The following is a 26,372-nucleotide window of genomic DNA, read 5'->3' as shown; positions in this document are numbered from 1 at the left end:
AGAAGCTGTCCCAATGTTTTTAAAATCAGGAAATACCATAAGAAATATCTACATACGACCCTCTTTTCCTTAAAAAAAAAAGGGCGGGGGGGAGATCTGGCAACAATGAGGTATAGCTGAGAAGGGTGTAGATACCATTATACTAACCATTAAGGATGCCAGTTTGTCATAACCCTATTTTCTTCTGCTCTCTTACTTCTGGTTTACTTCACTTATTTACATTACCTGCTTCATTCTTATTGTGAGCATTTGTAGGCCTTTGAGTATGGAACCCCTGCTATACCTATGTATGTCATAGGAATTTAAAGAAATAATTAGTTCTGTGAAATAAGTAGAAACTATTATAAGCTGACTTTAAATAAAGGATGTTGATCAACAAACAGTTGATGGTAGGGCCTGAGAAAGAGAACGTAGCACAAGGTAAGGCGAAGAAGAGGGGAAAGCACACAGTATGCATAGAAAGTAGAAACGCACAGGTTTTATCTAGAAGCAGCAATCAGCAATTATATGATCCAATGAGAGAGAGTGTGGCCGAACGCTTTGGAGTTAGATTCAAATCCCAGTTCTTACCGCTTAGTATGGAAGTCCTAAGCCAAGTTACTTAAAATGTCTAAATCTGTGTCTCCTCAGCCACTGAGTTAATCAACATTCTTGATTTAATGCAATATAAAGGCATAGTTGGTACTCAACAATTACTAATTCCCTCTCCAGCACCCTAATTTCATAGCAGAAGAACTGGGCCAGAGGTAGGTAAAGTGACTTGTCTAAGTTCCCATAGCCAGCGGGGAGTCAGAATTCTCTTTTTTCTCCCACTCAGGCCAGGGTTATGTTTGCTTTTAAATCACAGCATCAACTAATAAGAATAACCGTATTCAGACAAGAGGAGCCATGCTGCAGAATAGGAGGCAGTGACATTATATAACATCAGAATTTAATTATATAACATTAGAATTTAAATAATGAACAGTTTTATCTCAGAAACATTACACAGTAAGATATAACATATTACAACATCAGGTTTCTTACAACTTTAAAAACTTCTGAACTGGCAACTCAATGTTTAGAAATTCTTCTAGGCGATAAAGAGTATTATATTATTTAGGGGACTGCCTCTTAGAACAGAGTCTAACTCTTGTTCTTTGTAATAAAAAAGCAAACTCATCAGCCTGCACCTACTTCTAAGTGAAGTTGAGTACTATTTTTTCAGTGTTCAACTTAAAAGATCTCTGGGCAGCAGACTAAAATGTTTGTTTTATAATTGCCTGCTGAACTATGATAGTTTGTTTCCAGATGGTACCCTTCCTTCAACCTGCACACAGTCTCTCCTTGTTCGGAGCTTTTCAACCTCCTGCTGATCACACTACCCCCACCCCTATTTAAAGCTACAGAGAGGAAATCCTAAAGAGATTCCCCCCCCCCAAGTCTCCAGCAAATTTTTGGTGACGTAATATGTGGGCTGAACTTGAGGCTCCTGAGAAAGAGAGGGAATCACTATTCAAGGGTACTGTATATACAATCTGGGTCAGCTGCAGCTGGTTACTGAATTTCTCCATGTGGCAGACAGAGCAAAGCCACAATGCTTTCTCTGCTGGATTAAAGACAGCCCGCAGACCAGGAACTTCCACTATACTACTTAAAATTACATAGGTGGCTTGTCAAATTCAATTGATTTGTGCTGTAAGAAGAAAAAGAAGTTCCTTAGTACAGCTTGGATTCAACGGTCCAAAACAAAAATGCAGTTGCCATTAAAGTCACAGACGAACAAACTTCTACACTGATTTTTAAAAGCAAGAGTAAGAGCAGCAAGTCTCTGGGTTTGCTTTATCAACAGATGCAAAAGGTATTATAATATTTCTTTTATTTTTATTTAAAAATTCTATGTATGTTGAAATGTATAATTATTTTACATTTGTAGTAGAAATTTCAAAATCTCTTATTAATCAAAGAATTTTGGAATATACTACGATTTGTTTAGTCTGAAAAAGGTTTTGTTTTGCAACTTTATATAAAACTGGTCATTATATACTTTATGATGATTAATGAATTATTTGAGGTTCAATTTAATGGTATTTAGTGTATATGTTTATAGACTGATGCATACATGCTGGGTTTCAGAAAGTAAGTACTTTAGTGACATTAGAAATTTTAACAAGTAACAGATTAAATGTATAAGATTTACAGCAGAGTGATTAAAAACAAAGGGATACAGACTAAAGAAAATAGTTGTAAACATGGTTAGTTTCTCTTTACATAGCTACAGTGTATATGCTAAAGATTTACATATACTGTGAAGATATCTTAAAGTATAGCTACAAAACACAGCTAAGAAGATATAAAATTAACTGAAAGGCTCTGCAACAATACCTCAATTATAGCATAACCAAATATAACCTAAATATTAATATTTCATATTACTAAATATTAAAGATTTAAAACAAGTCTACAGTATTTCTTGCTAAAACTCAAACTTTTAAATAGTTTCATAGGTTTATATGTAACAGTACTTTAACTTGGGCAACAGAAATTAAAACTGCTACAACTGGAATTACGTGAAAAAACAAAGCGATTGATACATTAAAAAATCCTAAAACCTTACAGATTAGAATTGAGGAGAAGAAATAAAATGTATAGAAGTATTGTGTAAGTCATCAGCATTAACAATAGAAAATAAGAACCCAGAAGATACAATTACTTAAATACATAATTAAAGGACCAACAATATAGGTCAACAAACACGATTCTTTCAATATTCTATCTGGGGGCTTTGTTTAATTGTATTACTAGAATTATTAAAAATAAAATTACTAGTTACCAACAATGAGCTTTAACACCAAAGACACTTAAATTTGTTATGATCTGGGGGTCCTCTGTCCTTTTAAAAATCAAAGAAATTCAAGGTAAGAATCTTCAACAAGCAAAAAATGGTAAAGCTAAATAGGATTTCTTCAACTTTACTTTCATGTCCTTTTCTTAAAGATTCAAAACTCTCAATACTGGGAGGATCTCTGTTAAACATATTTTACAAGAAATTCCGATAAAATTTCCAAACAATACTGGATCTGAAATACTGTCATCTCTTTCTTTTTTTGTTGTTGTTGCTATGAAAAGTACAGGACCTCAGTTAAACCTCAGTTCTTACTGAAGCCTTAGGCAAGCATTTAATCTGAAACCCAGATAACTATTTATCCCTTCCTTAAATATCTCCAGGGGATGAAACTGTTCTCAAGTCTCTTCCCAGAACATAATTCACAATCTAGAAGTCTTTATCTAAGGTATCTTCGGTGCTTCATAAATTTAAGTTCATTGCCTCATGCTGTTTTCAGTGCGTGACACAGCCAGTTAAATGCCTCTATGCATTTACCATCTGAAAGGAAGTATATCCTAACTTTCATTTCTTCTCCCGACTAGCTGGCAATGTAGCAACTATGAAGAGAAATAGTACCAATAAAATTAACTCAAAGCATGGAAGACTTTTTTTTCCCCTCCCTAAAAACAACCAAGCAAAGACATAGATTTAAACTTAAGTATACTGTGACTAATTTACAACATTCTCGTGGGACCTAGGAAAATTTTAACATATACAGAAAGGTTTTATGACGTAACACAGATTTATGGATCTTTCACTTTAAAAACTGAACATATGTGGGAAAATACAAATGAGAGAATGTTTTCATAAAAGGTAACAGTAAATGTATTTAAAAAACTCCTTCTTTACTCATGATGTAGCTAGTCTACTCCTTAAGAAGTGTGGTTCCTTATTCAGCTTTAGGTGACAACGAAGTCATGACTTTTGTAAAGGATAAGGGAATTGTATTTATTTTTTTAAAAAATAAACTTTTGGTTGTCTCCTTTAAATATGAACTTAGGTCAGAGTCTCTTATGGTAGACAAGAATTCATCTTATGATTTAATTATACAGGAACCCACAAAGAGCCAAGGCAGAACACACCAAAAGGCAGTTATTGCTATTTTAATTTAGATTTGTATTTTCACATTTTTGTTCTTCCATGATAACACGGACACAAAGTCACATTAGCAGACTTGCATTATATGCTCTTAGTTCTATAACAATCTGTATCTGATAGGAATACAAGATCTTCAGTTGGAATACTATTCAGAAAAGTCTACATGTTTTGAGGTTTCATGATACTTTCTGAATTTTCCTTGTTTTGGTAGCTTATTTCATACTAGTTTATTTAGATAAAATAATTTTATGATCTAAGAGTTTCCATTCCATTACTGAAGTGACTGAAATGAGTGCATCTGAACACTGGATACGTTAACCACGTAGGAGAAATGCTATACGTTTACCCAGCAGGCTGATGGCTTCTATTTTACTGTCCGCAGTTTTAAAAATAAACCATATCTAAATTCTATGAATCTGAAAGTATAACAAGAAATATTTTATTGGTTTTTGGTACAGGTAACTCTAGTATAGTAACTAGAGTCCTTTTTAAATAAAATAGATGACACTCGGTCTAAATTTTCTACTAATGTCAGAAGGCAAAGTATGAAAGCAAAAAACTAAAAGTACTCATCCAAGTGTACTTCTGGCTATCAGTCAGCAAACAGAAAGCCTTTGACACAAATATGGAATATTACTATGCTCCTCCTTCCTATCTTATGTTAGGAAAAGAAAAAGAATTCTGTACATTCCATCCATTCTTTGCTTTATTTTCATTATCACCCTATTTTGCAAACATTACTCATTTGAAAACACCGAAGTAAGGAGACATGGTTTTAGAAAGCAGTAGTCATCTTTATGACTCTAGTTGAAGAGTCCATATTTCATTGATACAACCTTTAATTTTAGGAGGCTTCATAATCAAGTTAGACAGGTAACTATCAACTAACAGAATACATATGGAGGGAAAGGAGTGACAGCAGAAAAGTCTGGGATATAAAAATGATCCACAAGTACCTGTGCATAATTAAGTTAATGGGTCAATGTAAAGAGATACAAACCAGGAAAAGACTGTAAAATACACGGAACACAAAGTTAAGACTCCTCTGCAGTTACTACATGACAAGGATAAAAATCACAGGTCTAGGAAGTTATGAGTAGAAGATCTGAATCTCATTTGAGTGTTTTAGCTCCTCCAGGTTTATTTCTTTGCAAAATGGTAGATGTTTACTTCACAGTGCTGTTGTGAATGCAAACAGTTAACACGAGTTAAGCACTACAAAAATATAAGGGATTGTTACAGTGTTGGTGATAGAAAAAAGGATAGAATACGTTGCCATATGATGTAGTTGTTATTGAAAAACATGAACCCTGGAGTCTTCTACCTGGGTTCAAATCCTAGTTCCATGTCTTAGAAGCTGTGTGACTCTGGGTGAGGTACTTAACATCTGGATGCCAGTTTCTTCATTTGAAGATGAGGATAATAATAATTACCTCAGAGGGTTGTGGTGAGATGTAAATGATTTAATACATGGAAAAGGCTGAAACAATGCCTGACACTTAACAAGCACCCAATAAAAATGAACTATTGTTATTGTTGCATTGCTATTTATTAATAGCAGGCATAAACAACTTGGGACCTGGCTCCCCAAAGCAAAAAACAAGTACCTGGGTGGAAAACGGGATAGAAAAGTTCTTAGTATATCCACTGCCATCCTTCAGAAACAGCAGACAGGAATCAAGTTTATAAGAGAGAGAAGGTGGGCTATACTATAGCAGCTTGTTAATGAACAAGCTGATGTTCATTAACAACAGCTTGATGGGGTGACACATCTTACTCATTCTAACTGCTACTACTCTTTAGGGAGGTAACTAAAGAAAAAGAAAGCGGCTTTGGTTCTTGGAACTAGTCTTAAGGTCTCCTCGAGTGTTTCTATAGAAATTATACTATAAAAGGCAAGTATGTATCTGCCACAGCAAAAATGCAACATTCCAAGCACACATTTTAGCGTATGTGCCACTGCTATAGACACTGACTGAAGAGCCAGGGAACCTGAATTCTAGACCTGGTTCTAATATTACCTATTCGTGTGGCCATGGCCTTGGCTTTCAACATACCCATGGGAGCAAAGAGGTCTTGTCTTGAATGAGATGAGATGGTCTTTAAGGTACTTTCCAACTCTTAACGATCAGATTCAATGACAGATGAGTTTCTTTCCTTGGTAACAGTTATAAAAAATTATTAACATTTTACTAGAATGAAGTTCAGTAGAACTTCTGTTAGAAAAATGAACCTGCTGAATCATATATAAGCTTAGAGCATATATATGATTATGATTTAGGAAACACAATTACCCACAATAATGACTGTGAGCATGCTATCATTCTTAAACTTGTCATCAATCCCAAAAGGACATGTTACAAAAACAAACAAAAAATATGATGCTAAAACTTTCTGGTTTTAGATTTGTCTGAAAATATTTTTTTTAATTTGATAGGTAAAAAAGATACTTATTAGAGAGGGCCAATTTAATTGAAACCGCACAATATAAATAAAAAACACTGGCAACTTTCATACTAATTAGGGAAGAATGTTTTATTAATGCCTTACCAACATTATGTACCATTTTCCAAGCCTTAAGATAGCAAGTGAACTTTTTAAAGGTAAGAAAAGTGTCTCAGACCTACTAGAGAATGGACTTGAGGATATGGGGAGGGGGAGGGGTGAGATGTGACAGGGTGAGAGAGTGTCATGGACATATATACACTACCAAATGTAAAATAGATAGCTAGTGGGAAGCAGCCGCATAGCACAGGGAGATCAGCTCGGTGCTTTGTGACCACCTAGAGGGGTGGGATGGGGAGGGTGGGAGGGAGGGAGATGCAAGAGGGAAGAGATATGGGAACATATGTATAGGTATAACTGATTCACTTTGTTATAAAGCAGAAACTAACACACCATTGTAAAGCAATTATACTTCAATAAAGATGTTTAAAAAAAAAAAAAGAAAAGTGTCTTATTAGGGTCTCAGAAGCCCCAAGAGCATCTAACAATATGCCTCAGCACACAGTGGGCACTCACCAAGATCTGCTCATTGAGCTGGGGAACAAAAAGCATTACAATAAGGTGGTAGTTGGAGAGCTCATCTCTGAAACCTAATTTTTAAACAAATAGGAAGGTGCTTAATACTGAATTTAAGAAATTAATAACTTTAATTCTGGCCCAATTTATTAACACCAATAGATATTCAGTTTTTCCCTTAGATACTTTTTTATGTTACTGACTTTAAAAGCAGATTAATATTAATTCTTATCTACTTTTTCCCTTCATTGCTTTTTTTTTTTTTTAAAGACGTCATACAACCTCACTTCAAAATGAAGGCTTTTATCTGGACCCTAAGTGTGCTATTCTTCCTACTAATGGGCATTGGACATTGCAGAGGAGGACAGTTCAAAATAAAAAAAATAACCCAGAGGAGATACCCTCGTGCCACAGATGGTAAAGAGGAAGCAAAGAAATGTTCATACACATTCCTGGTACCTGAACAAAAAATAACAGGGCCAATATGTGTCAATACCAAAGGGCAAGATGCAGGTACCATTAAAGACATGATCACCAGGATGGACCTTGAAAACCTGAAGGACGTGCTCTCCAGGCAGAAGCGGGAGATAGATGTCCTGCAATTGGTGGTGGATGTAGATGGAAACATTGTCAATGAGGTAAAGCTGCTGAGAAAAGAAAGCCGTAACATGAACTCTCGTGTTACTCAACTCTATATGCAACTATTACATGAGATTATCCGTAAGAGGGATAATTCACTCGAACTTTCCCAGTTGGAAAATAAAATCCTCAATGTCACCACAGAAATGTTGAAGATGGCCACAAGGTACAGGGAACTAGAGCTGAAATATGCTTCCTTGACTGATCTTGTCAATAACCAGTCTGTGATGATCACTTTGTTGGAAGAACAGTGCTTGAGGATATTTTCCCGACAAGACCCCCGTGTGTCTCCCCCTCTCGTCCAGGTAGTGCCACAGCACATTCCTAACAGTCATCAGTCTACTCCTGGTCTGCTGGGAGGCAATGAGATACAGAGGGATCCAGGTTATCCCAGAGATGTAATGCCACCACCCGATCTGGCAACTTCTCCCACCAAGAGCCCTTTCAAGATACCACCAGTAACTTTCATCAATGAAGGTGAGTTACCTCTTACTGTTGAAAATGGAAGTACAAGGTTAATGGGTTTTAAGGTTTATGAGACGATGCTCGTAATACATGCCTATTCTTCATTTTGGTGATGTAATTAATTATACATGAACATTAAATTTTCTGTTTTTGTTTTCTATCAACCAAGAATTGATCTTAAATACATCTCTCAGCTCTAAGGGTCTAAGAGTTCATAGAAACAGTATATTTCGTGGAAAAAGTAGTCTTTCGTCCAAATTCTTACAATCTAAATTACTAGCATTGAGACAGGAATGGCTCCACAATCCACTCCTAACCTCTATGACCATCCTCTCGGACTCCAACTAGATCCTCACGACTGCTAAACAATCCTTTCATTCACCTCTTGATGCTCTTCCCATCACCATCTTCCTCAAAAGGAACATGTAATAATTTGCTTTCACTCTCCTAAAGCCTAGAATTAACCCCCTCTTATCTCCACTCGCAGCACATGCACCACCTACTGCTGTGCTGAGATTAAGTCTACTCAGGCCTAGGTTCCTTGTGCTTTCCTATCTTGAAAACATTTGCACAAAACCCATGCCTTCTTGCCCTCAGTCTCAAGAGGAAAAGATATCCCTCCTATTTTCCAAAGCTAAAATCCTACCGTTGTACCCTGTAACCATGTAAGTATAAGTAAGTTTTCAATACATAAAAAACCTGAGAATTGATCCTTATAATCTCTACCTCTGTTTCTAATTTCATTCCTTCTCCCCTTCATTATCAGTCACTGATCAAGGTGCCCAGAATAAAAAGAGGAATAATTCATCTTTGTTTCAGTCTAGTAATAAGCTCACTGCTAACTTTCTGAAAACATTTATTTTACACCTACATCCAATTTCTCATAAGCCATTCTCCTGAATTCTTTACAAGTTGATTTGTTTTCTTGGAGTAAAGGGAAAAAACCCAAATGCCCAAAAGTAAAAAAAAAAAAAAAAAAAAAAATAATTACAGTTCATTCACTTACTTTCTGAAGAGGCAGGACAAAAAACTGTGCACAGACTATGAAATAATTTTAAACAACAACAAAAACACAGGGACAAAGACTGGAAGTATGTACATCACAAAGTGGACATGTCTTTCTGCAGCAGTGGACACCACTGACCATTCACCTCTCTGCTTTCGTGGGCCTCCACATCATAATACTCTGACTCTTCCTACTTCTCTAGGTCCTTCAACTGGCATCTTTTTCCTTCTCCTATGGCTTAAAAAGGCTTTCTTGAAGATACTGTTTTAGAGGTCTACACTCCTTCAAGGCTACACGTATCACCACTGCTCAGATGACTCCTGCATGGAGCTCTCCCTCTTGATTCTAATCAAAGCTAGATGTTTGCATCTGGATATTCGACCATTACCTCACATGCTGCTGCTTCCTCTATTGAAATGCCTTCTTTCAGCTTATCTGTCAACCTGGCAGATTTCAAGGCTTAGCTAAAATAGTGTCTTAAATGTTATACCTACTCAGATTCAAACAAACGTATCTAGATGGCTCCTTCCCCAAATGGCTGACTATGCCTTGACTATGTTTTTTACATCATATTACACTGGAGCTATTTGTTTGCATGTCTGTCTCCCTGCTAGACTGAATGCTTCTGGAAGAAAGTGAACTGTCTTTTCATTTTTCTCTCTCAAACATCTAGCCAGGATTAGGTTTGGCATGCTGTACTCAGCATATTGTAAGCACTACAATAAATACTTGAAGAACGAATAAATAAATTAGTAACTAAACCCTAAAACAATCTTTTCCCCAAACTAGCATTCTCCTTTTAGAAATAAGTAAATTATTATTATAAAAGCAATAATTACCGAAGAAAATCTAGAAAACACTAACAAACTTTGCAAAAAGGTTTGCTGAATATCCAAATAGTCAGAAATAAACTACAGTTAACACTTTGGTAATAACCTTCAGGTCTTTCTCACCCCTCGCCCCCATAAACATGGAAACCAATATTCTTGCAACTTTAAAAATTAGCTTTGTTCTTCTTTTTTTTCCTCTATGATTATACTCTCAGGATATAAATTTCTGTAAGTAAAATTGACAGGTAAATGGATTTTGACTTCTCTAGTTTGTGTAAGTTACTACCCGTTTCGGAATTTGCTTGGCTCATCTTTGACACTTCCCTCCTGTCCCACACACGCAGTCAACTAAGTTCTATCCATGTTGCTTTTCAGTCTTTCACGGATGTGTCCCTTATTTCTATTCAGAGCCAGAACTCTAACTTAGATCCAAATTATCTATGGAAGCAGCTAGAGGATAGAGACATCCTGGATTTCTAGCTGGGTGACCTTGGCGGGGCTGGGGGCAGGTGGAAAGGGTTCCTCTGTGCCTTAGAATGTCTCTACTCTCTGTAACACAGACACAACATTTCTTATATTCACTGCTGAATTATCAGTTACCTTCACATGTACACACAGTACTTATACACACATCTAAATAAAATGCCTTCCATCTATAATACAAGCTCCTTGCTGGTAGATGGATACTGTGTCATTTGCAGATGCTAAATAAATGCTGGTTGACTTGATAACTACATTTTTATAGAGATTCTTAAAGTTGTCATTCCAAAGGCCTTCATGAAAGTACTTTAACACATTCTATTGTACTGGAGTCATTCATTTTATAGTGTTCTAACTAACAGTAACAACAGGCTAGTGTTGCATTAAATTAGGCAAATGATGATCATTATTAAGATTTCCAAAGGAATGACGTGTATGAAATGATCACCTGGGTACAGAAAGAAAAAAAAAATATTTTTATATTCTTTTAAAATATGTCTTGTGTAAGCTTTTACTGTATACAATTTACCAGTAGTTTTTACATACAATTTATAAATAAACATATCTGAAGTATGTGAAATTTTTTTTAACTGATGGGATGTACAATTATGTAAGTATGGAGATGACTGCCATGGAGTATTTTCTGTGGGTACTGATCTTAACTGGAAGTATCACCAGTTCTAGAAGAAATGATTATTCACATATTCATACACTGACACACGAAAAATGCCTAAGCAAAATGAGATACATCAGTTCTAGGTTTTATTACACATTGAGCTGTAGTGCAAAAAAGTCTAGTATTACAGACTTAAATCTCATGCTGACGATTTAGCATATCAAAGGTCTCATTAAACAGACTTTGGCTTTAATGAAACAATGGTGTATATATCCAAAATAAACCAATCCTTAACGTAAAAATTAAGCACGCGCATAACTTTTTCTGTTATTCATTATTTATTTGTTGTTATAAGTAAACATTAACTTTCTATTTTTTTCTATAAATGTTGGTCTCTGAAATTCAAGGACATAATTAGCTACAAGGGAAACTGCACAGAATTAAGGAAACTTGTTTCCTTTGTTATTGACCCTGGGTAAGTCACTTTGCCTGTGTTTTCTCGTTTGTACAATGAGAGAGTGCTGGTTGGACTGGAAGATTCTAACACCTCTTTCTAGTTCTAATATTCTGTGATTCTTATCAAATATAAACTACTACAAGCAACAATAAATAGACTTGCTATTTTTTCTTTACATATAATGTGCTAAAATCTTTGTTCATATTATTCTTATGTCAGACTGGAAAATATGTCTAAGCTGTTTGGGTACTTGCACAAAAAAGGGCAAAGATGGATGTCTATTGCTGTACTTACATATGCTTCTGGCACCAAGAAGTTCATATTACTGAACTCTACATGTAGGTACATGATCATTCTAAACTCTTTAAATGCATAATGTATATGTATTATTTAAAAAGTGTCGTAGCCAGTCACAAAAAAGTCAAATACTGTACAATTCCACTTATACGAGGTACCTAGAGTAGTTAAATTTGTAGAGATAGAAAGCAGAAATGGTGGCTGCCAGGGGCTGGGGTGAGGGGAGGATGTGGAGTTGTTATTTGATGGGTACAGAGCTTTAGTTTTGCAAGATGACAAGAGTTATAGAGATTAACTGTACAATAATGAGAATGTACTAATGCCACTGAACTGTATACTTAAAAATGGTTAAGCTGGTAAATTTTATGTTATATATATCTTACCAGCATTTTTTTTTAACATCTTTATTGGAGTATAATTGCTTTACAATGGTGTGTTAGTTTCTGCTTTATAACAAAGTGAATCAGCTACACATATACATATATCCCCGTATCTCCTCCCTCCCACCCTCCCTATCCCAACCCTCCCACCCTCCCTATCCCAACCCTCTAGGTGGTCACAAAGCACCGAGCTGATCTCCCTGTGCTATGTGGCTGCTTCCCACTAGCTATCTGTTTTACATTTGGTAGTGTATGTATGTCCATGCCACTCTCTCACTTTGTCCCAGTTTACCCTTCTCCCCCTCCCCGTGTCCTCAAGTCCATTCCCTCGTAGGTCTGCATCTTTATTCCCGTCCTGCCCCTAGGTTCTTCAGAACCATTGTTTTTTTTTTGTTTTTTTTTGTTTTTTTAGATTCCATATATATGTGTTAGCATATGGTATTTGTTTTTCTCTTTCTGACTTACTTCACTCTGTATGACAGACTCTAGGTCCATCCACCTCACTACAAATAACTCAATTTCGTTTCTTTTTATTTATCAGCATTTTTTAAAAAGGTGTTTTAATGACAGGCAATTTTATATTTTCATTTAAAATGGTTATAAGAAAAATGCACCTCAAGAGAACAAACTTACTGTGAACTTATGGCAAATAACAGAATACTTTTGTTGGTTTACAACAAATAATCTCCAGAAACATTACTTTCCCTCTACCTAAAAAACAAAATGTTTGAGAATGTAACTATACACTTGGCAAACTGCCATCAAAAAAATTCTTAACTGTTAATGTTATTCATTGGCTACATTTTGGGTTAGTCTTTCATAAAAGAAAACATTTTCCTTTTACAAATGGTGTATTTATAAAAATAAGTTCATTCCTTGTAGGTGAATGAAGTTGAGGAAGTTCCTTCATAGTATGTTAGAGAATAGATCTGAATACCAGGAAACTTGGATTCTGGCCAGGCTTTTCCAAGGTCCAGTTGCTTCTTTTGTAAAAGACTTTGTCGTGATGATTAAATGAGGTGATGCACGTAAAAATGCTTTGTGTACAGTTTGAATATCATTATTACATTTTTTGAGTGCACTTTCCAATATATGCCTTGCCATGTATGGGAATATAAAAGGTAAGCTTAAAAAGTTAAATTTGAAAAGCAGTCATTAGAAACTAAAAAAAATGCTTTTTAGTGGGTAATAAGCTAATTTTCAATTATTTATAATGTTTCCTATTAGTAAATTTTAAAAATTGCAATTGGTTTCAGTTGCATATTTATATTAGCACTTAAACTAAGAGAAACTAAAGAAGACTGGTTAAGCAAAGGGGCTGAAATATGATTCCATTAACCAGTTATAAAAAATAATCGGTATATTCTTAAGTAACTTCAATATAAAAGCTCAGGTTGCTAACTGCATTTTAAACTTATACATTAATAAAGTAATTCATATTATTACAAGAAAGAATCTATTATCACTTTAGAAAGTATTTGCCTCAAATTTCCCATTCCAGAAATGCTGGTAAGTATACTTACCTTATGCTTAACTCACAACCCAATTAAAAAGTTTACCTCTTAAAAGATTTTACTTGCTGACCAGTTATTTGAAAGCTCTAAATTGGTTATGTCTTTTGTCCTATTTCTCCTATCACAAAGAGCACAGGATTGGGACAAAGTAAGAAAATTAATGAGGAATTCAACGACAAAAAGAAAACGATTTTCCTTTTTTTTTTTTTTTAACATCTTCATTGGAGTATAATTGCTTTACAATGGTGTGTTAGTTTCTGCTTTATAACAAAGTGAATCAGTTATACATATACATATGTTCCCATATCTCTTCCCTCTTGCATCTCCCTCCCTCCCACCCTCCCTATCCCACCCCTCTAGGTGGTCACAAAGCACCAAGCTGATCTCTCTGTGCTATGCAGCTGCTTCCCACTAGCTATCTATTTTACGTTTGGTAGTGTATATATGTCCATGCCACTCTCTCACTTTGTCACAGCTTACCCTTCCCCCTCCCCATATCCTCAAGTCCATTCTCTAGTAGGTCTGTGTCTTACCACTAGGTTCTTCATGACCTTTTTTTTTTTTTTCTTAGATTCCATATATATGTGTTAGCATACTGTATTTGTTTTTCTCTTTCTGACTTACTTCACTCTGTATGACAGACTCTAACTCCATCCACCTCACTACAAATAACTCAATTTCATTTCTTTTTATGGCTGAGTAATATTGTATATATGTGCCACATCTTCTTTATCCATTCATTCGATGATGGACACTTAGGTTGCTTCCATGTCCTGGTTATTGTAAATAGAGCTGCAATGAACATTTTGGTACATGACTCTTTTTGAATTATGGTTTTCTCAGGGTATATGCCCAGTAGTGGGACTGCTGGGTCGTATGGTAGTTCTATTTTTAGTTTTTTAAGGAACCTCCATACTGTTCTCCATAGTGGCTGTATCAATTTACATTCCCACCAACAGTGCAAGAGTGTTCCCTTTTCTCCACACCCTCTCCAGCATTTATTGAAGAAAACGATTTTCCTTTTAACTTAAGTAATTAAACAGTTTCTTTATAGAAAGAGAATAGGTAGGTTAAATAAAGATGGTTCCCAGTAAAGGTGCTATTCAAAGTATGAAACCTCTTGTCTTTTTTAACCCACTGTTCTGTTCAAAATATGGGTTCTTAATGAAAAAAATACATGTTGGAAAATATGTGGCATGACTGGTCAATATTTTTCTTTCTATGATGAATCAGACCTGTTAACTGGAGTTTGTTAGTCTTATACAAATTTTAATCATCAAAGAAACTGAGGAAGAAAGAGACTGGTCCTTCAAATTCTATGTACAGAATTCCATTTTCCCGCTTTGAGAAGAATGCAATTGTGTCATAGAAGATGAGTATTTCAAGATTACTCAATGCAAGTCACAGATGTAGAAAACAAACTTATGGTTACCAGGGGGAAAGGGGGGGCGGGTAGGGATAAATTGGGAGATTGGGACTGACATATACACACTACTATAAATAAAATATTATAGATAACTAGTAAGAACCTACTGCATGGCACAGGGAACTCTACTCAGTACTCTGTAATGACCTACATGGGAAAAGAATCTAAAAAAGAGTGGGTATATGTATATGTTTAACTGATTCACTTTGCTGTACACCTGAAACTGACACAACATTGTAAACCAACTATACTCCAATAAAAATTAAAAAAATAAAATTACTCAATGCAAACAAAAGGTTAATAAAATTCCCATTTTGAAAGAAAGGTACTTCCAGTCTATACCCTTTGAACCATTAATAACAAATTCCTGAATCATATATAAATATCATAGATAAATAAATCAATTAATTTATTTCTGATAATATAAACCAGGAAGTTAAAACTGGCTTCTCAAAAATAAAGCTGCTACATTTTTACTAGTCATTTTAAGAATTCCTGTTAAGCATTTTGTATGGTACAGAGAAAGCAGTAAAATATTTAATGTAAGAATGATCTATAACCTAATTCTACAGCAGAAAATGAATAAGATATGCAAGTAATAATGAGAAAATATTTCTGCCAAGACCAACAGTATACACTGGGCTAAGACAGGTTAGTGGTTTACTTATAAAAATAAACAAATACTAAATTTTGATATTTACTATCTTTACTGAGGAGAAAAAAAATAGCTATAAGCACTGCTAATTTTATCCATATGTCTTGGAAAAGAATTTCAACCACATTTTCCTAAGCCTTTATATCAACCAAGTCTAACAGGCATCCAAACTGTAAACATGAAGCCCACTACGAAAAAGTGGGTTGAAAATTAAAGTTGAAGATAATTTTAAATTTGCATAAATTGAAGTCTTATCAAATCAAAGCTGGATCTAGAAAACCCAGAACTCCCCAGTTTGCTTAAACATCCGAGGGCTTATTAAATAGCAGGAAAGGAACAAATGGCATTTTACAAATATTCTGTCAAGATTCAAAACCTTGATGTTTCTAAATATTTTAACAGCAATTCAAATAGTCTAATGAAAGTCCAACTTGTGAATATATAGTTAAACATAAAATGTAAACTGTCAAAACTATACTCAAATGAGTGCGGAGCAAACATTTACAAAGATGACATTCATAGAATAAGCAAATTTCTGAAATAAGAGAAATATCTGTATGTATTGCAACAAAACCACTTCATGTGTGCATTAACTACAATACTAACAGGTTTTAAAATAAGAGCAATGCTCCTCAGATATCCTTGACTATTGTGAAAGTGACAACTTAGAAAAAAAAATCTGGTTAAGGTGGTAAACAACTATGATGACTGCATTCTTAGACTGAAGAAATCAATTTCAACCCTACAGCCGACCTCAAGAGCTCTAAGTACCACCCTCCAACCACTGACATTTCAGACATGAAAAACTTGTAACTCCGCTGGAACATCAAGCTCTCTTCTGTCTCCACGCCTCGGCATATTTCACCCATGTGTGGCCTTGATCAGACCCTCTACCCCTAATGGCCCAACTCCTACTCAATCTTCACAACTCAGCTCAGATGGAGCCGACTCCAGCTCTTCCCCACAAATCTAGGTTAGCTAATTCTTAGCCAGTGTTCCTGTGTGCCCTGCTGACTCAATCAGAGTACTCAGCAAGCTGTAGTGGAGTTCTCTCTCTCCACTTCCCACTGGACTCTATGGTTGTTTCTTTATCCCTGGAGCCTAAAGATTTCTAGCCTATCGTAGATGCAGAAAAGACATTTCTGGGAAAAATAATGCAGAACTGAGGAAACCACTGTGGCTGCCAGGAATCATTTAGTTCAACAAATATTTGAGCACCTAATTGGGTTAACCTGTGGATACACAACCAAAAATTACAGTTCTTGCTCGTGAGTAAACAAATAAACACGTTACCATGCATTACACAAAATAATCTAAGATTGGACCTGGAAATCATACTTCATTTAAACTTCTCTACCCTTCTCTGACTTGACTACAATGCGTGTTTCTGTAATGTGAAGTAGCTCATAGGTGACTGATAAAAAAGGAGAATAATATCAGTAAAACAAAGTGGTCATATTGATTCATATGGAATTTTTCCCAAGCATATTAATGTTCTGTGCCACAAGTAACTGTAGCTGAACACAAAGTATGCTAACAGCTAACATCAGCTGTTATTTTTAGTGCACAGTTTTGCAGAACATGAGATTTTTCAGGAATACGTTATTTTTCTGCAATAGAAATGACTGTATATTCATCTTTGAATAGTCGCATTAAATTTATGAATTAAATAAACATATTTATTACACAAGCTACTTAAATTATGAAGTAAGTGTCAAGGTCAGCAATGAAGAAGGGAACTAAATTACTGATGATGGCTACTTTGTAAAGCATTGTGTTAAAGGCTCTGAATACTCTGTAATTTAAATTCAATAACTGAGAAGGTAGATAGCATAAAAATAATTCACACTGAATTTAAATGGAATGTGATCTAATTTATGGCCAGTCTGAAAAGGGCAAACATTATTTTTAGAATAGTCCTCCCTAGCTTAAGAAACTATTTATGAGCTTTCACAAACTAACCAATATCCTCATGACTATAAAAGCATAAATTCTTAACAAAATTTTAGCAAATCAAAACCATCTATACATAAAAACGATAACATGACCAAGTTGAGGTTATCCCAGGAATAAAAGGTTGGTTTGACATTAAAAATACAATCCACAGAATTTATCATATTAACAAAAGAAAAAAGAAAAACCATATCATCATGTCAGTAGATAAATAAAAAGCCTTTGACAAAATCCTAAATCCATTCATGGTAAGAACTCTCAACAAACTAGGAATAGAAGGAACAAGAATTTTTAAAGTAGTTATTACGGCTTAAAGGAAACTATGTTCATAATAAATGCAAGACTGGAATCTCAGAAGAGAAATAAAAACGATAAAAAAAATAATCAAATTGAAACTCTATAACTAAGACATTTAATACCTAAAATAAATATAACCCAAGAAAGATAGCATTACGTGTTTCCAGTTTCCACAAATTTTTAATAGTAATCTGTAGTGCTTACAAGTCACTGTATTATAATTTTTAAAAACCTGAAACATAATAAAAACATGGCCTAGAGAATTGATCATCTCTGATTTTTGTGTGTGGTTTTCAATTTCCTTGTTATTTAAAATGTGAAGGCAGCTTAGCTGATTCATTTGCTTAACAAAAAATTATTGACCGTCTACTTAATAGTTAAAACAGTGATGACATGAAGTCAGAAGAAAAACAAAAACAGTCTCCATCTTCAAGGAGTAATCTAGAGGGAAGAGTTTATAGTCTCTAAGAATCCCTTCTAATGACGTAACTGTGGAACTGTTTATTTAATGAGATTAATTCTACCCCAATAAGGCCCCATAAGGGACCCTGTATATACTTGGCACAGTATAGATAACACATTCCTCAAAATTTCAACAATCCTATTATCATTACAGTATAGACTTTCTTGGATGAATTTTACTTGACTAAACTCTCTTACTTTCACACATTTTCTAAAAATTATACATGACAGAATTTAAAAATTTTTAGTAAAATATAAAATTTGACAACTGAAATTTCTATACTTTTTTGGTTGTTCTAATAGATCTTTAGGGTAATTCTTATTTCTGAACCACTTCATATCTTGACATGCTTACGAAAAAAATTCAAAGTGTCAAAACACTGGAGAAGGGTGAAACTAAATAATGTTCAGTAAAACTAGAAGCTATCTTTCTTTAGATCAAAAATATGGAAATCACAAGTTCAAGAGTCAAGACACTCTACAAATGATTTTACAAAATGTTTTGTCATTTTAAAATTTACGAAGAACTTATCAGTGGATTAAAAAATAGGGAGTGAATTCATAAAACTGTGAGATAACATGGGGACAACTGTAGCACAGCAGTTCAGAGCATAGATGCTGGGATTAGAAAAAAGTGGGTTTAAGCCTATGGGTTTAAAGACTAGTTAGTTAACTGTTTCATCTATAGAACATCTGTAAACTATCAGAAAGTCACTGTGTAGATTAAAAAAGAAAATTACTATCAGTCATATAAATTGATACAACACTTTAGAAAGGAATTTTGCCAACATTCCTGAAGTGTATTCTTATGAACTGTTGTATGAGGGAAAAAGTTAAAAGATTCCAAAAGTTTGGGAAACTGGTTTACTTCAGGGCTTCTCAGTCTTTAGTGAATGTATACTGTGTTTCCAAAAGGGTAACATAATATTTAGCAGTCTAAAACTTATTTGACTGTGGTATGCCATTTTCACTGAGCATCTCAAGGGACTAGTGTGTTCCACTGAAATCAAATTTTGGAAACTAAAAATTGGGCACTATGAAGAACTGTAAAGCTGTTCGTACCATTTTGATCCAGTAGATCAATCCTGCAACATTTTTATAAGTATGAAAAAATGAAGCCAATAAGAAGACACTTTGTACAGTGTTATTTATAATATCAAAATCAGATAAAACCTCAGTGTCTAATGGCAGTGGAAGAAACATGATATATCAGCATCAAAGGTTGCATATTACAGCTACTGTAAGTGCTAGAGTGGAGACTGTAGTCCAATGGAAATGCTTGTTAAAATAAAAAGACAGAATCCAATTTTCTATGTGTGTTAGAATTATAACAATCCAAAAATGTACGTATTTGGACGAAGACTTGCAAGAACAGTGGAAGATAAAACAAGTTAATGTTCCAGATAGTGGGACTGGGGTAATTCTTTTATTTAGTTTTTTTTTAAAATATAAATTTAGTTTCTTTAACTTGTAGAGTATTGTGTACACAATACATAAAAAGTGGTATCTGTAAAGAAAGATACAAAGGTAAGACTCTTGACTAAAAACTACTTTAATATGGCTCTTTTCCTATTAAGTTTCCTGGCAATCAAAGATATTCTGATTACAGGACCATTCAAAGACTGTCAGCATGCAAAAGAAGCTGGACATTCAGTCAGTGGCATTTATATGATCAAACCTGAAAACAGCAATGGACCAATGCAGTTATGGTGTGAGAACAGTTTGGATCCTGGGGGTTGGACTGTTATTCAGAAAAGAACAGATGGCTCTGTCAACTTCTTCAGAAATTGGGAAAATTATAAGGTAAATCAGTGTTTCAGACGTGGGGGAGAGGTAGAACAAAGCAGCTCTTGCAATAATAGTCATTATATGCAATAAATAAGATGCACAGTTAAAAAAAACTATCCATATGTTTTTCATTATCTGCATTTGTCAAAAAGACAATTCTCATCTCTGGTTTTAAAGTCAAAATTAAAACGCAGAAAGGAAACTGAAGATGTACTTTAAAATGTTTCCTTTCAGTCTGAATGACTTACACATGTATTTAATTCTTTGCAAAGACTGATCCTAATTTCATTTTCTAAGAAGACAACTGCTTTTTAAATCATGACCACGTTTGCACCCATTATCAAGTATATTTAATCAGAGGTAAACAGTCCTAGAAAAATGGTCATGTTCTGGAGGTCCTATACTTTATATTTACTTACTTACTTATTTATTTAAAAGATTTTTTTGATGTGGACCATTTTAAAAGTCTTTATTGAATTTGTTACAATATTGCTTCTGTTTTATGTTTTGGTTTTTTGGCGGCAAGGCATGTGGGATCTAAGCTCCCCCACCAGGGATTGAACCCGCACCCCCTGCATTGGAAGGGGAAATCTTAACCGCTGGACCGCCAGGGAAGTCCCGGAAGTCCTCTACTTTAACAAGGGGAAAAATCCTGCAACACAACCCTCCTGAAAATACATTTAGCGTTAAGATCAGGTTTACCAAACTTATATTCTGCTGCATACCTGCAATGGCAAATGCTTACTGAAATAGGATAGTTAATTAATTTATTCTTTTTTTCAAATATTAACCTACAATCTTTCAAAGAAGGAGCTTTGAAGATTACTGTTTTATCTTCTTACATTTACTAATTTTATTTCTAATAGAGTCAAAGAAGATAATTTGTTCTAAAACAGATACTATCATTTTTATTGAATATCATAAAAATGTTAGATGTCCTATTTGTTTGACTATGGTGGGGACAGTATCTATATACAAAAAATTGTTTCTTTTTATGAGTATGAGAGAAATCAGGAACCCTTTTTAAGGGCCTGGGTAGTTTACTAGTTAATGTTTTTAGTCGCTATGAATAATTTTAGTCCCTTCTGCTTTGTCTTATTTGTAAAGTTTGGAGCTAGTTGTGCAAATAAATGCTGACAAATTAAGAGAAAGCAAAACAAAACAAAGTGATTATATGGGACTTTAGTAGAACAGGTGATCTACAAAAGTGGAAGGTCACATTACCACTTAAATTGTCAATATTTTTATGCTATCAAATGTTTAAAACTTGTCTATAACAAGTTTACTATCTCTATACTAATTCACGTAAGCATGCTCTCTGTTTATTAACAGAAAGGATTTGGAAACATAGATGGAGAATATTGGCTTGGACTGCAAAACATCTATATGCTTAGCAATCAAGATAATTATAAGTTGTTGATTGAATTAGAAGACTGGAGTGATAAAAAAGTCTATGCAGAATATAGCAGCTTTCGCCTGGAACCTGAAAGTGAATTCTATAGACTGCGCCTGGGAACTTACCAGGGGAATGCTGGGGATTCTATGATGTGGCATAATGGTAAACAGTTCACCACACTGGACAGAGATAAAGATATGTATGCAGGTGAGTAAGAAAAAACTGATGCGTATTCTCTGTAGAATCACCACTTTCTACGCTTTAAATAGAACCCTGTTATTAAAGTATTGCCATTAAAGTCTTTTCAGAAAGGTCGTTTTGGACTCAGTCAAAGAGAATACAACCTGCTGAAAGGAACAGCTTTTAGGAGCTCTTCTCTAAGGCAATCCCAAAGTGTGAACTCTGTGAACAAGGTTCTGTTGTTCTAACTTGATGGGGTGGGGATGGGAAACAAAACATACTCGTCTAGAAATAAAACGTCCAACTGCCTAAAATTGCTAACAAATCCCACTGGACCCCTACCAGGTGCTAGACACTGTTGTAGGTGCTGAGGAACACAGCAGTGAACAAAGTCCCTGCCCTTTTGGAACTTCCTTTCTAGAAGGAGACAAGATGATTTGTTAGGTGGTGACAAGTACTTTAGGAAAAGTAAAACCGAATAAGGGAACGGGGGGTGGGTGCCATTTTATGTGGGTTGGCCAAGAAAGGTAACATTTGAATGTTACCTGAAGGGAGTGAAGGAAACAAGCCATTTGGGTACACGGGGTAAAGGCACTTCTTGGTATAGGGGACTAGCAAGACGACTGCATTATGTGGTATAGGAAGAGCAAAAAAGCTTTATTCAGAGGGGAAATCGTCTCTTTAGAAAGACTCATTTAGGCCATCCACATAATTTTTAATTTAATTTTCACATACTTTTGCCTTTTTAACCTAGGTTTCTGGCTCTGATAAAGACATAGCCCTGAAAGTTGATTTATTTTTACGTTCAGCTGCGTCTTGGCAAGCAGCGCATAGGTCTCTATTTCACACCGGCAAAAGAGGAAAAAAGGAAGATAAATATGATCATAATACATGCCTTATTTATAGAAACTCATCTGATTGCTAATAGTACTATTTCATATTATTTTTTTGCTATTTTGAAAATCAACTTTCCCCAAACTTTACTCTGTTTAGCAACTCCATATCCTTCCCTCCCAATCTCTCCAATCTCTCTCTCTTACACACAAAATCTACTTGCATTTTATTTACCCTGCTAGCCAGAAAATTAAATCACTTAACAACAACAACAAAAAAGCATGTACTAATAAGCAAAGGGCAAAATAAAAACGGCAATTCAAGTGATCTTTCAAGTAGGTGATACTTAAGCAACAGTAACAGAATAAATGAAGAAGCAACACTATGAAGATAAAGGTAACTGAAATCAGTAAGAAAAACTCAAATTGTTCTAAACGTAGAATAAGTATTTGATGGTTTACAGAGTACCACACTTAGAAGAAACTTTTACTTTGATGTCTATATTTTTTCCTCAAAGGAAACTGCGCCCACTTTCATAAAGGAGGATGGTGGTACAATGCCTGTGCACACTCTAACCTAAATGGAGTATGGTACAGAGGAGGCCATTACAGAAGCAAGTACCAAGACGGAATATTTTGGGCTGAATACCGAGGTGGCTCATACTCCTTGAGAGCAGTTCAGATGATGATCAAGCCTATTGACTGAAGGGAGACAGTCTCCAATTTAAATGACATAGAACTCTATTTTTCAGTTCCTAAAAATGTAAATGTTACATGTATATTATTTTGCACAATTCATTTCTACAGATATAGTTTTTTAAATGAATTTTACTACAACTATAAAAGGGGATTTATGAATGTAGTTTCATCTTCCCTTAATATACTGCAGAAGATTATTTGTATCTATAATGCAAGTTATTTTAAAAATATTATTGACTAAATACAGGCAAAGTTTGTTTTCTAAAATGTAAATATTTGCCACAATGTAAAACAAATTTTAGCTTTATTTTAAATCAAAATTCAATCATGTTCAAGATCCTTATCAATTTATTTAAAAACTTTATGAAAATGCTATAACTTCCAATGGAAAAATAATTTTAAGATTTCAGCAAAATAATACATTTTATTTATAAAAATATAGACAGGAAATTAGAAGAAAACTCTAGTTTTGCCAACATTCTGCATTGAATAAAAGTTACTTCAAATTGAATTTGTGCCTTTCACATGAAATGAATATGAATTCTTGACAATATATTTTATGTCAATTTCCCCAAAGAATTAAGAAACCCACAGTGTTAAAATACATATCTTTAAAAACAAAAAAATAACGTATGCCGTATTTAAATGGTCAATTTATAAAAACAGAAATATACAAATGAATTTTTCAATATTATCTTCATATGATTTGCTGAACATCAAAATCTCCTGAAATCTATTTTATGTTGTTATATTAGTAAAGTGTTGATATTACAAAAGTGCAGAATATTTAGTGAGCCAATGGTTTAAAGAACTGAATTATAACTGTAAGTTTATTTATTAATACTTTTCCCTCCCTAATTTACTGATCTTTACTATTTAGAAAAAACTTGTCTGCTAGTCAAGTCAGAAAGCTTGGACAGCTTTACAAGCATTACTGCATACTTACGGGTGAGACTAAAACAACTTCAAGAAACTGTTAGATATTTTTCCAATACTGAGATTCAACAGCTTCAGAATGGAATCCACAGGGGTTTGGCTAGTTCAAACTGCCAATTCCAGTGTGTGTGTGTGTCTTTAACTCATCTTTGCAACTAACAACTTTATTACCAATCTTCCAGAACAATTTTCTTCTAGAAATATGTTCTGCTTAGAGCTGACCTTCCCTTAATTCATTTGTGAACTAAAAATTTTAGAGAAATCTCTTGAGACTTTTGCTCAACCAATCAAAACTGAAGATAATTATCTGAACAACTCAAATCCATCAACACGACCAATGTTTTTACTCTGCCACATCTCAAAATAAAACTTCTGGTGAAAGAAGGTAAGAGAACATCAAACCCTGATGTTATTCTTTGCTTTACCTATGGTCATTTCAGAATGGCTTTAAAGTCCCTCTCCACCACCCCCAGAACCAGAAAAATCTGCTGTAAGATTTCTGGGCGAAATTAGGCATCTAATTGTTTCATCAAATCTTAACTGAATAAAATTTTACTAGGGCATTCCATTTATTTGCAGAACTACAGCATTTCACTTAAACATCCAAAACCCTATTAAAGACAAGTCTTAGAGAATTTTCACAGAAGAGGAATATTATTAAAGCTAGAATCATGTGAAAGTCAACAAACTAGAAAACTGTGCTGAATGCTAACTGCCATGGCCACAGGGTCCATTGTGCTCTCCTTTATAGAGGTGATATAGCTCTGCTCTGAAGTTCCTGGAAAGCTTGAGAATGACTTAGGCAACTGAGTTCCTTGGGATCAAGGAATAAGAAGCAGTATTATATCATAGCTAAGCATAGGTCCTAAAGGCAGAACTGCTTGGGTTTGTGGCCCAAATCTACCATGTACATGTGTTCCCTGGGGCAATTTATTTATTCCTGCCGCAGTTCTGTTATCTATAAAATGGAGATAACAACAGTACCTAGAGCTCACGTAGTTACTGTGAAAATCAAAGGAGGTAATACATGTGGTAAAACATTTAGAATAATGCCTGACACTAGTAAGTACTCAGTAGCCTTTAACTACCAGATTACTACTGCTCATCTATGTACTTTCTGCATTACCTATCATGGTGCCTTGCACAGAGTGAGTAATAAATGTACTAAAAGAAACAATATATCCAAATTTTCAGGTGCAAAATTACACTGATCCATGATCTTCATTTGCAAACCTAACAGAGCTATGCCAGCTGTTATGGCAGGTAGTTAAGAGAATGGGCCATAAGAAAAATTAAGGTAAGAATAGCCATAGTAAGGGATTTCAGCCTAACGAGAATCTTGTGAGAGATTAGATAGGTCACATGTATGGTAGGCAAGGTCCGATAGCTAGCTACTTTACAGGTTACCAAGGAATAAGGTGTGGTTGCTTGACCTTCAGTAAGATTGAGCTATAACCTTGCAGCTGGTTTATAGAAGGATTATTTATGCTTAGTTATTTTTAATAAATGAAATGAAGCTTATCCTAAAAATGACTTAGACTCTATTCTCCACTCAATGGGATACAATCAATGTCAAGGAAACTTGGCATCTCTGAAGTAGACTTTTAAAACATGAGATACTGGATAAGGCCACTATTAGAAACCATCCTGAAATTTAGTAGATATGAACTAACAAGCTCATCCTCAGGCTCCAAGCCTGGTTGAGTAAAAAGATCAAATTTTCAGTCTAATATTCACTTGACTCTATGAGTCATGATACAGGAGTGCTAATTCTTCTAGCATTATATTTCTTAGGACTCCCACTGGTAATAATATAATAAGCCTGTAAAAACTTCCACAATCATGAAAATGTTTCAAATTACTTGTAAACCTTTACTAATGTGATATGATTTTTATACTTAAATTAATCAACGGTAAGTTAAAAATTATTACATCCTAACAATTTTTTAGTCTTTTATTTTAGTGTCTGAGAAAATAACTAAGTAAGAAAAGAATGACTCCACTTACGATGATGCCATGACCCCTCCTCAAAAAAGCCATCTAAAAATAAGCTCAGTTTTCAATTTTATCAGTGGGGT

The 26,372-nt window shown here is 34.6% G+C and overlaps 2 protein-coding genes across 9 annotated transcripts in view; one reads left to right on the top strand and one right to left on the bottom strand.

Annotated features, from left to right (window-relative positions):
- Positions 1-26,372, bottom strand: part of RALGPS2 (Ral GEF with PH domain and SH3 binding motif 2) — a 178,623-nt gene that overhangs the window by 50,524 nt on the left and 101,727 nt on the right. The gene's annotated exons all lie outside the window — the stretch shown is intronic.
- On the top strand, positions 1,521-23,869 carry ANGPTL1 (angiopoietin like 1). Of its 2 annotated transcripts, XM_007188227.3 has the most exons (6): positions 1,521-1,840; positions 7,256-7,623; positions 7,930-8,101; positions 20,072-20,265; positions 21,583-21,853; positions 23,178-23,869. In XM_007188227.3, exons 2-6 carry the CDS (start codon positions 7,279-7,281, stop codon positions 23,363-23,365), a joined length of 1,170 nt encoding a protein of 389 aa, XP_007188289.1. In that variant the 5' UTR covers positions 1,521-1,840; positions 7,256-7,278; the 3' UTR covers positions 23,366-23,869. The 2 variants fall into 2 exon arrangements, with proteins under 2 accessions (XP_007188289.1, XP_007188288.1); XM_007188226.3 differs by having other exon boundaries at positions 7,256-8,101.

This window comes from Balaenoptera acutorostrata, chromosome 1, assembly GCF_949987535.1.
Source record: "Balaenoptera acutorostrata chromosome 1, mBalAcu1.1, whole genome shotgun sequence".
In the NCBI taxonomy this organism is placed as follows: domain Eukaryota; kingdom Metazoa; phylum Chordata; class Mammalia; order Artiodactyla; family Balaenopteridae; genus Balaenoptera; species Balaenoptera acutorostrata.
The sequence above is the reverse complement of the archived record's forward strand: the minus strand, read 5'-3'. Positions and strand labels throughout refer to the sequence as shown.

Coding starts and splice junctions, on each gene's coding strand:
- ANGPTL1 (XM_007188226.3), top strand. CDS start 7,279: ATGAAGGCTTTTATCTGGACCCTAAGTGTGCTATTCTTCCTACTAATG. Junction 8,102..20,071: donor AGTAACTTTCATCAATGAAG/GTGAGTTACCTC, acceptor TTCTGATTACAG/GACCATTCAAAGACTGTCAG. Junction 21,854..23,177: donor AGATAAAGATATGTATGCAG/GTGAGTAAGAAA, acceptor TTTTCCTCAAAG/GAAACTGCGCCCACTTTCAT.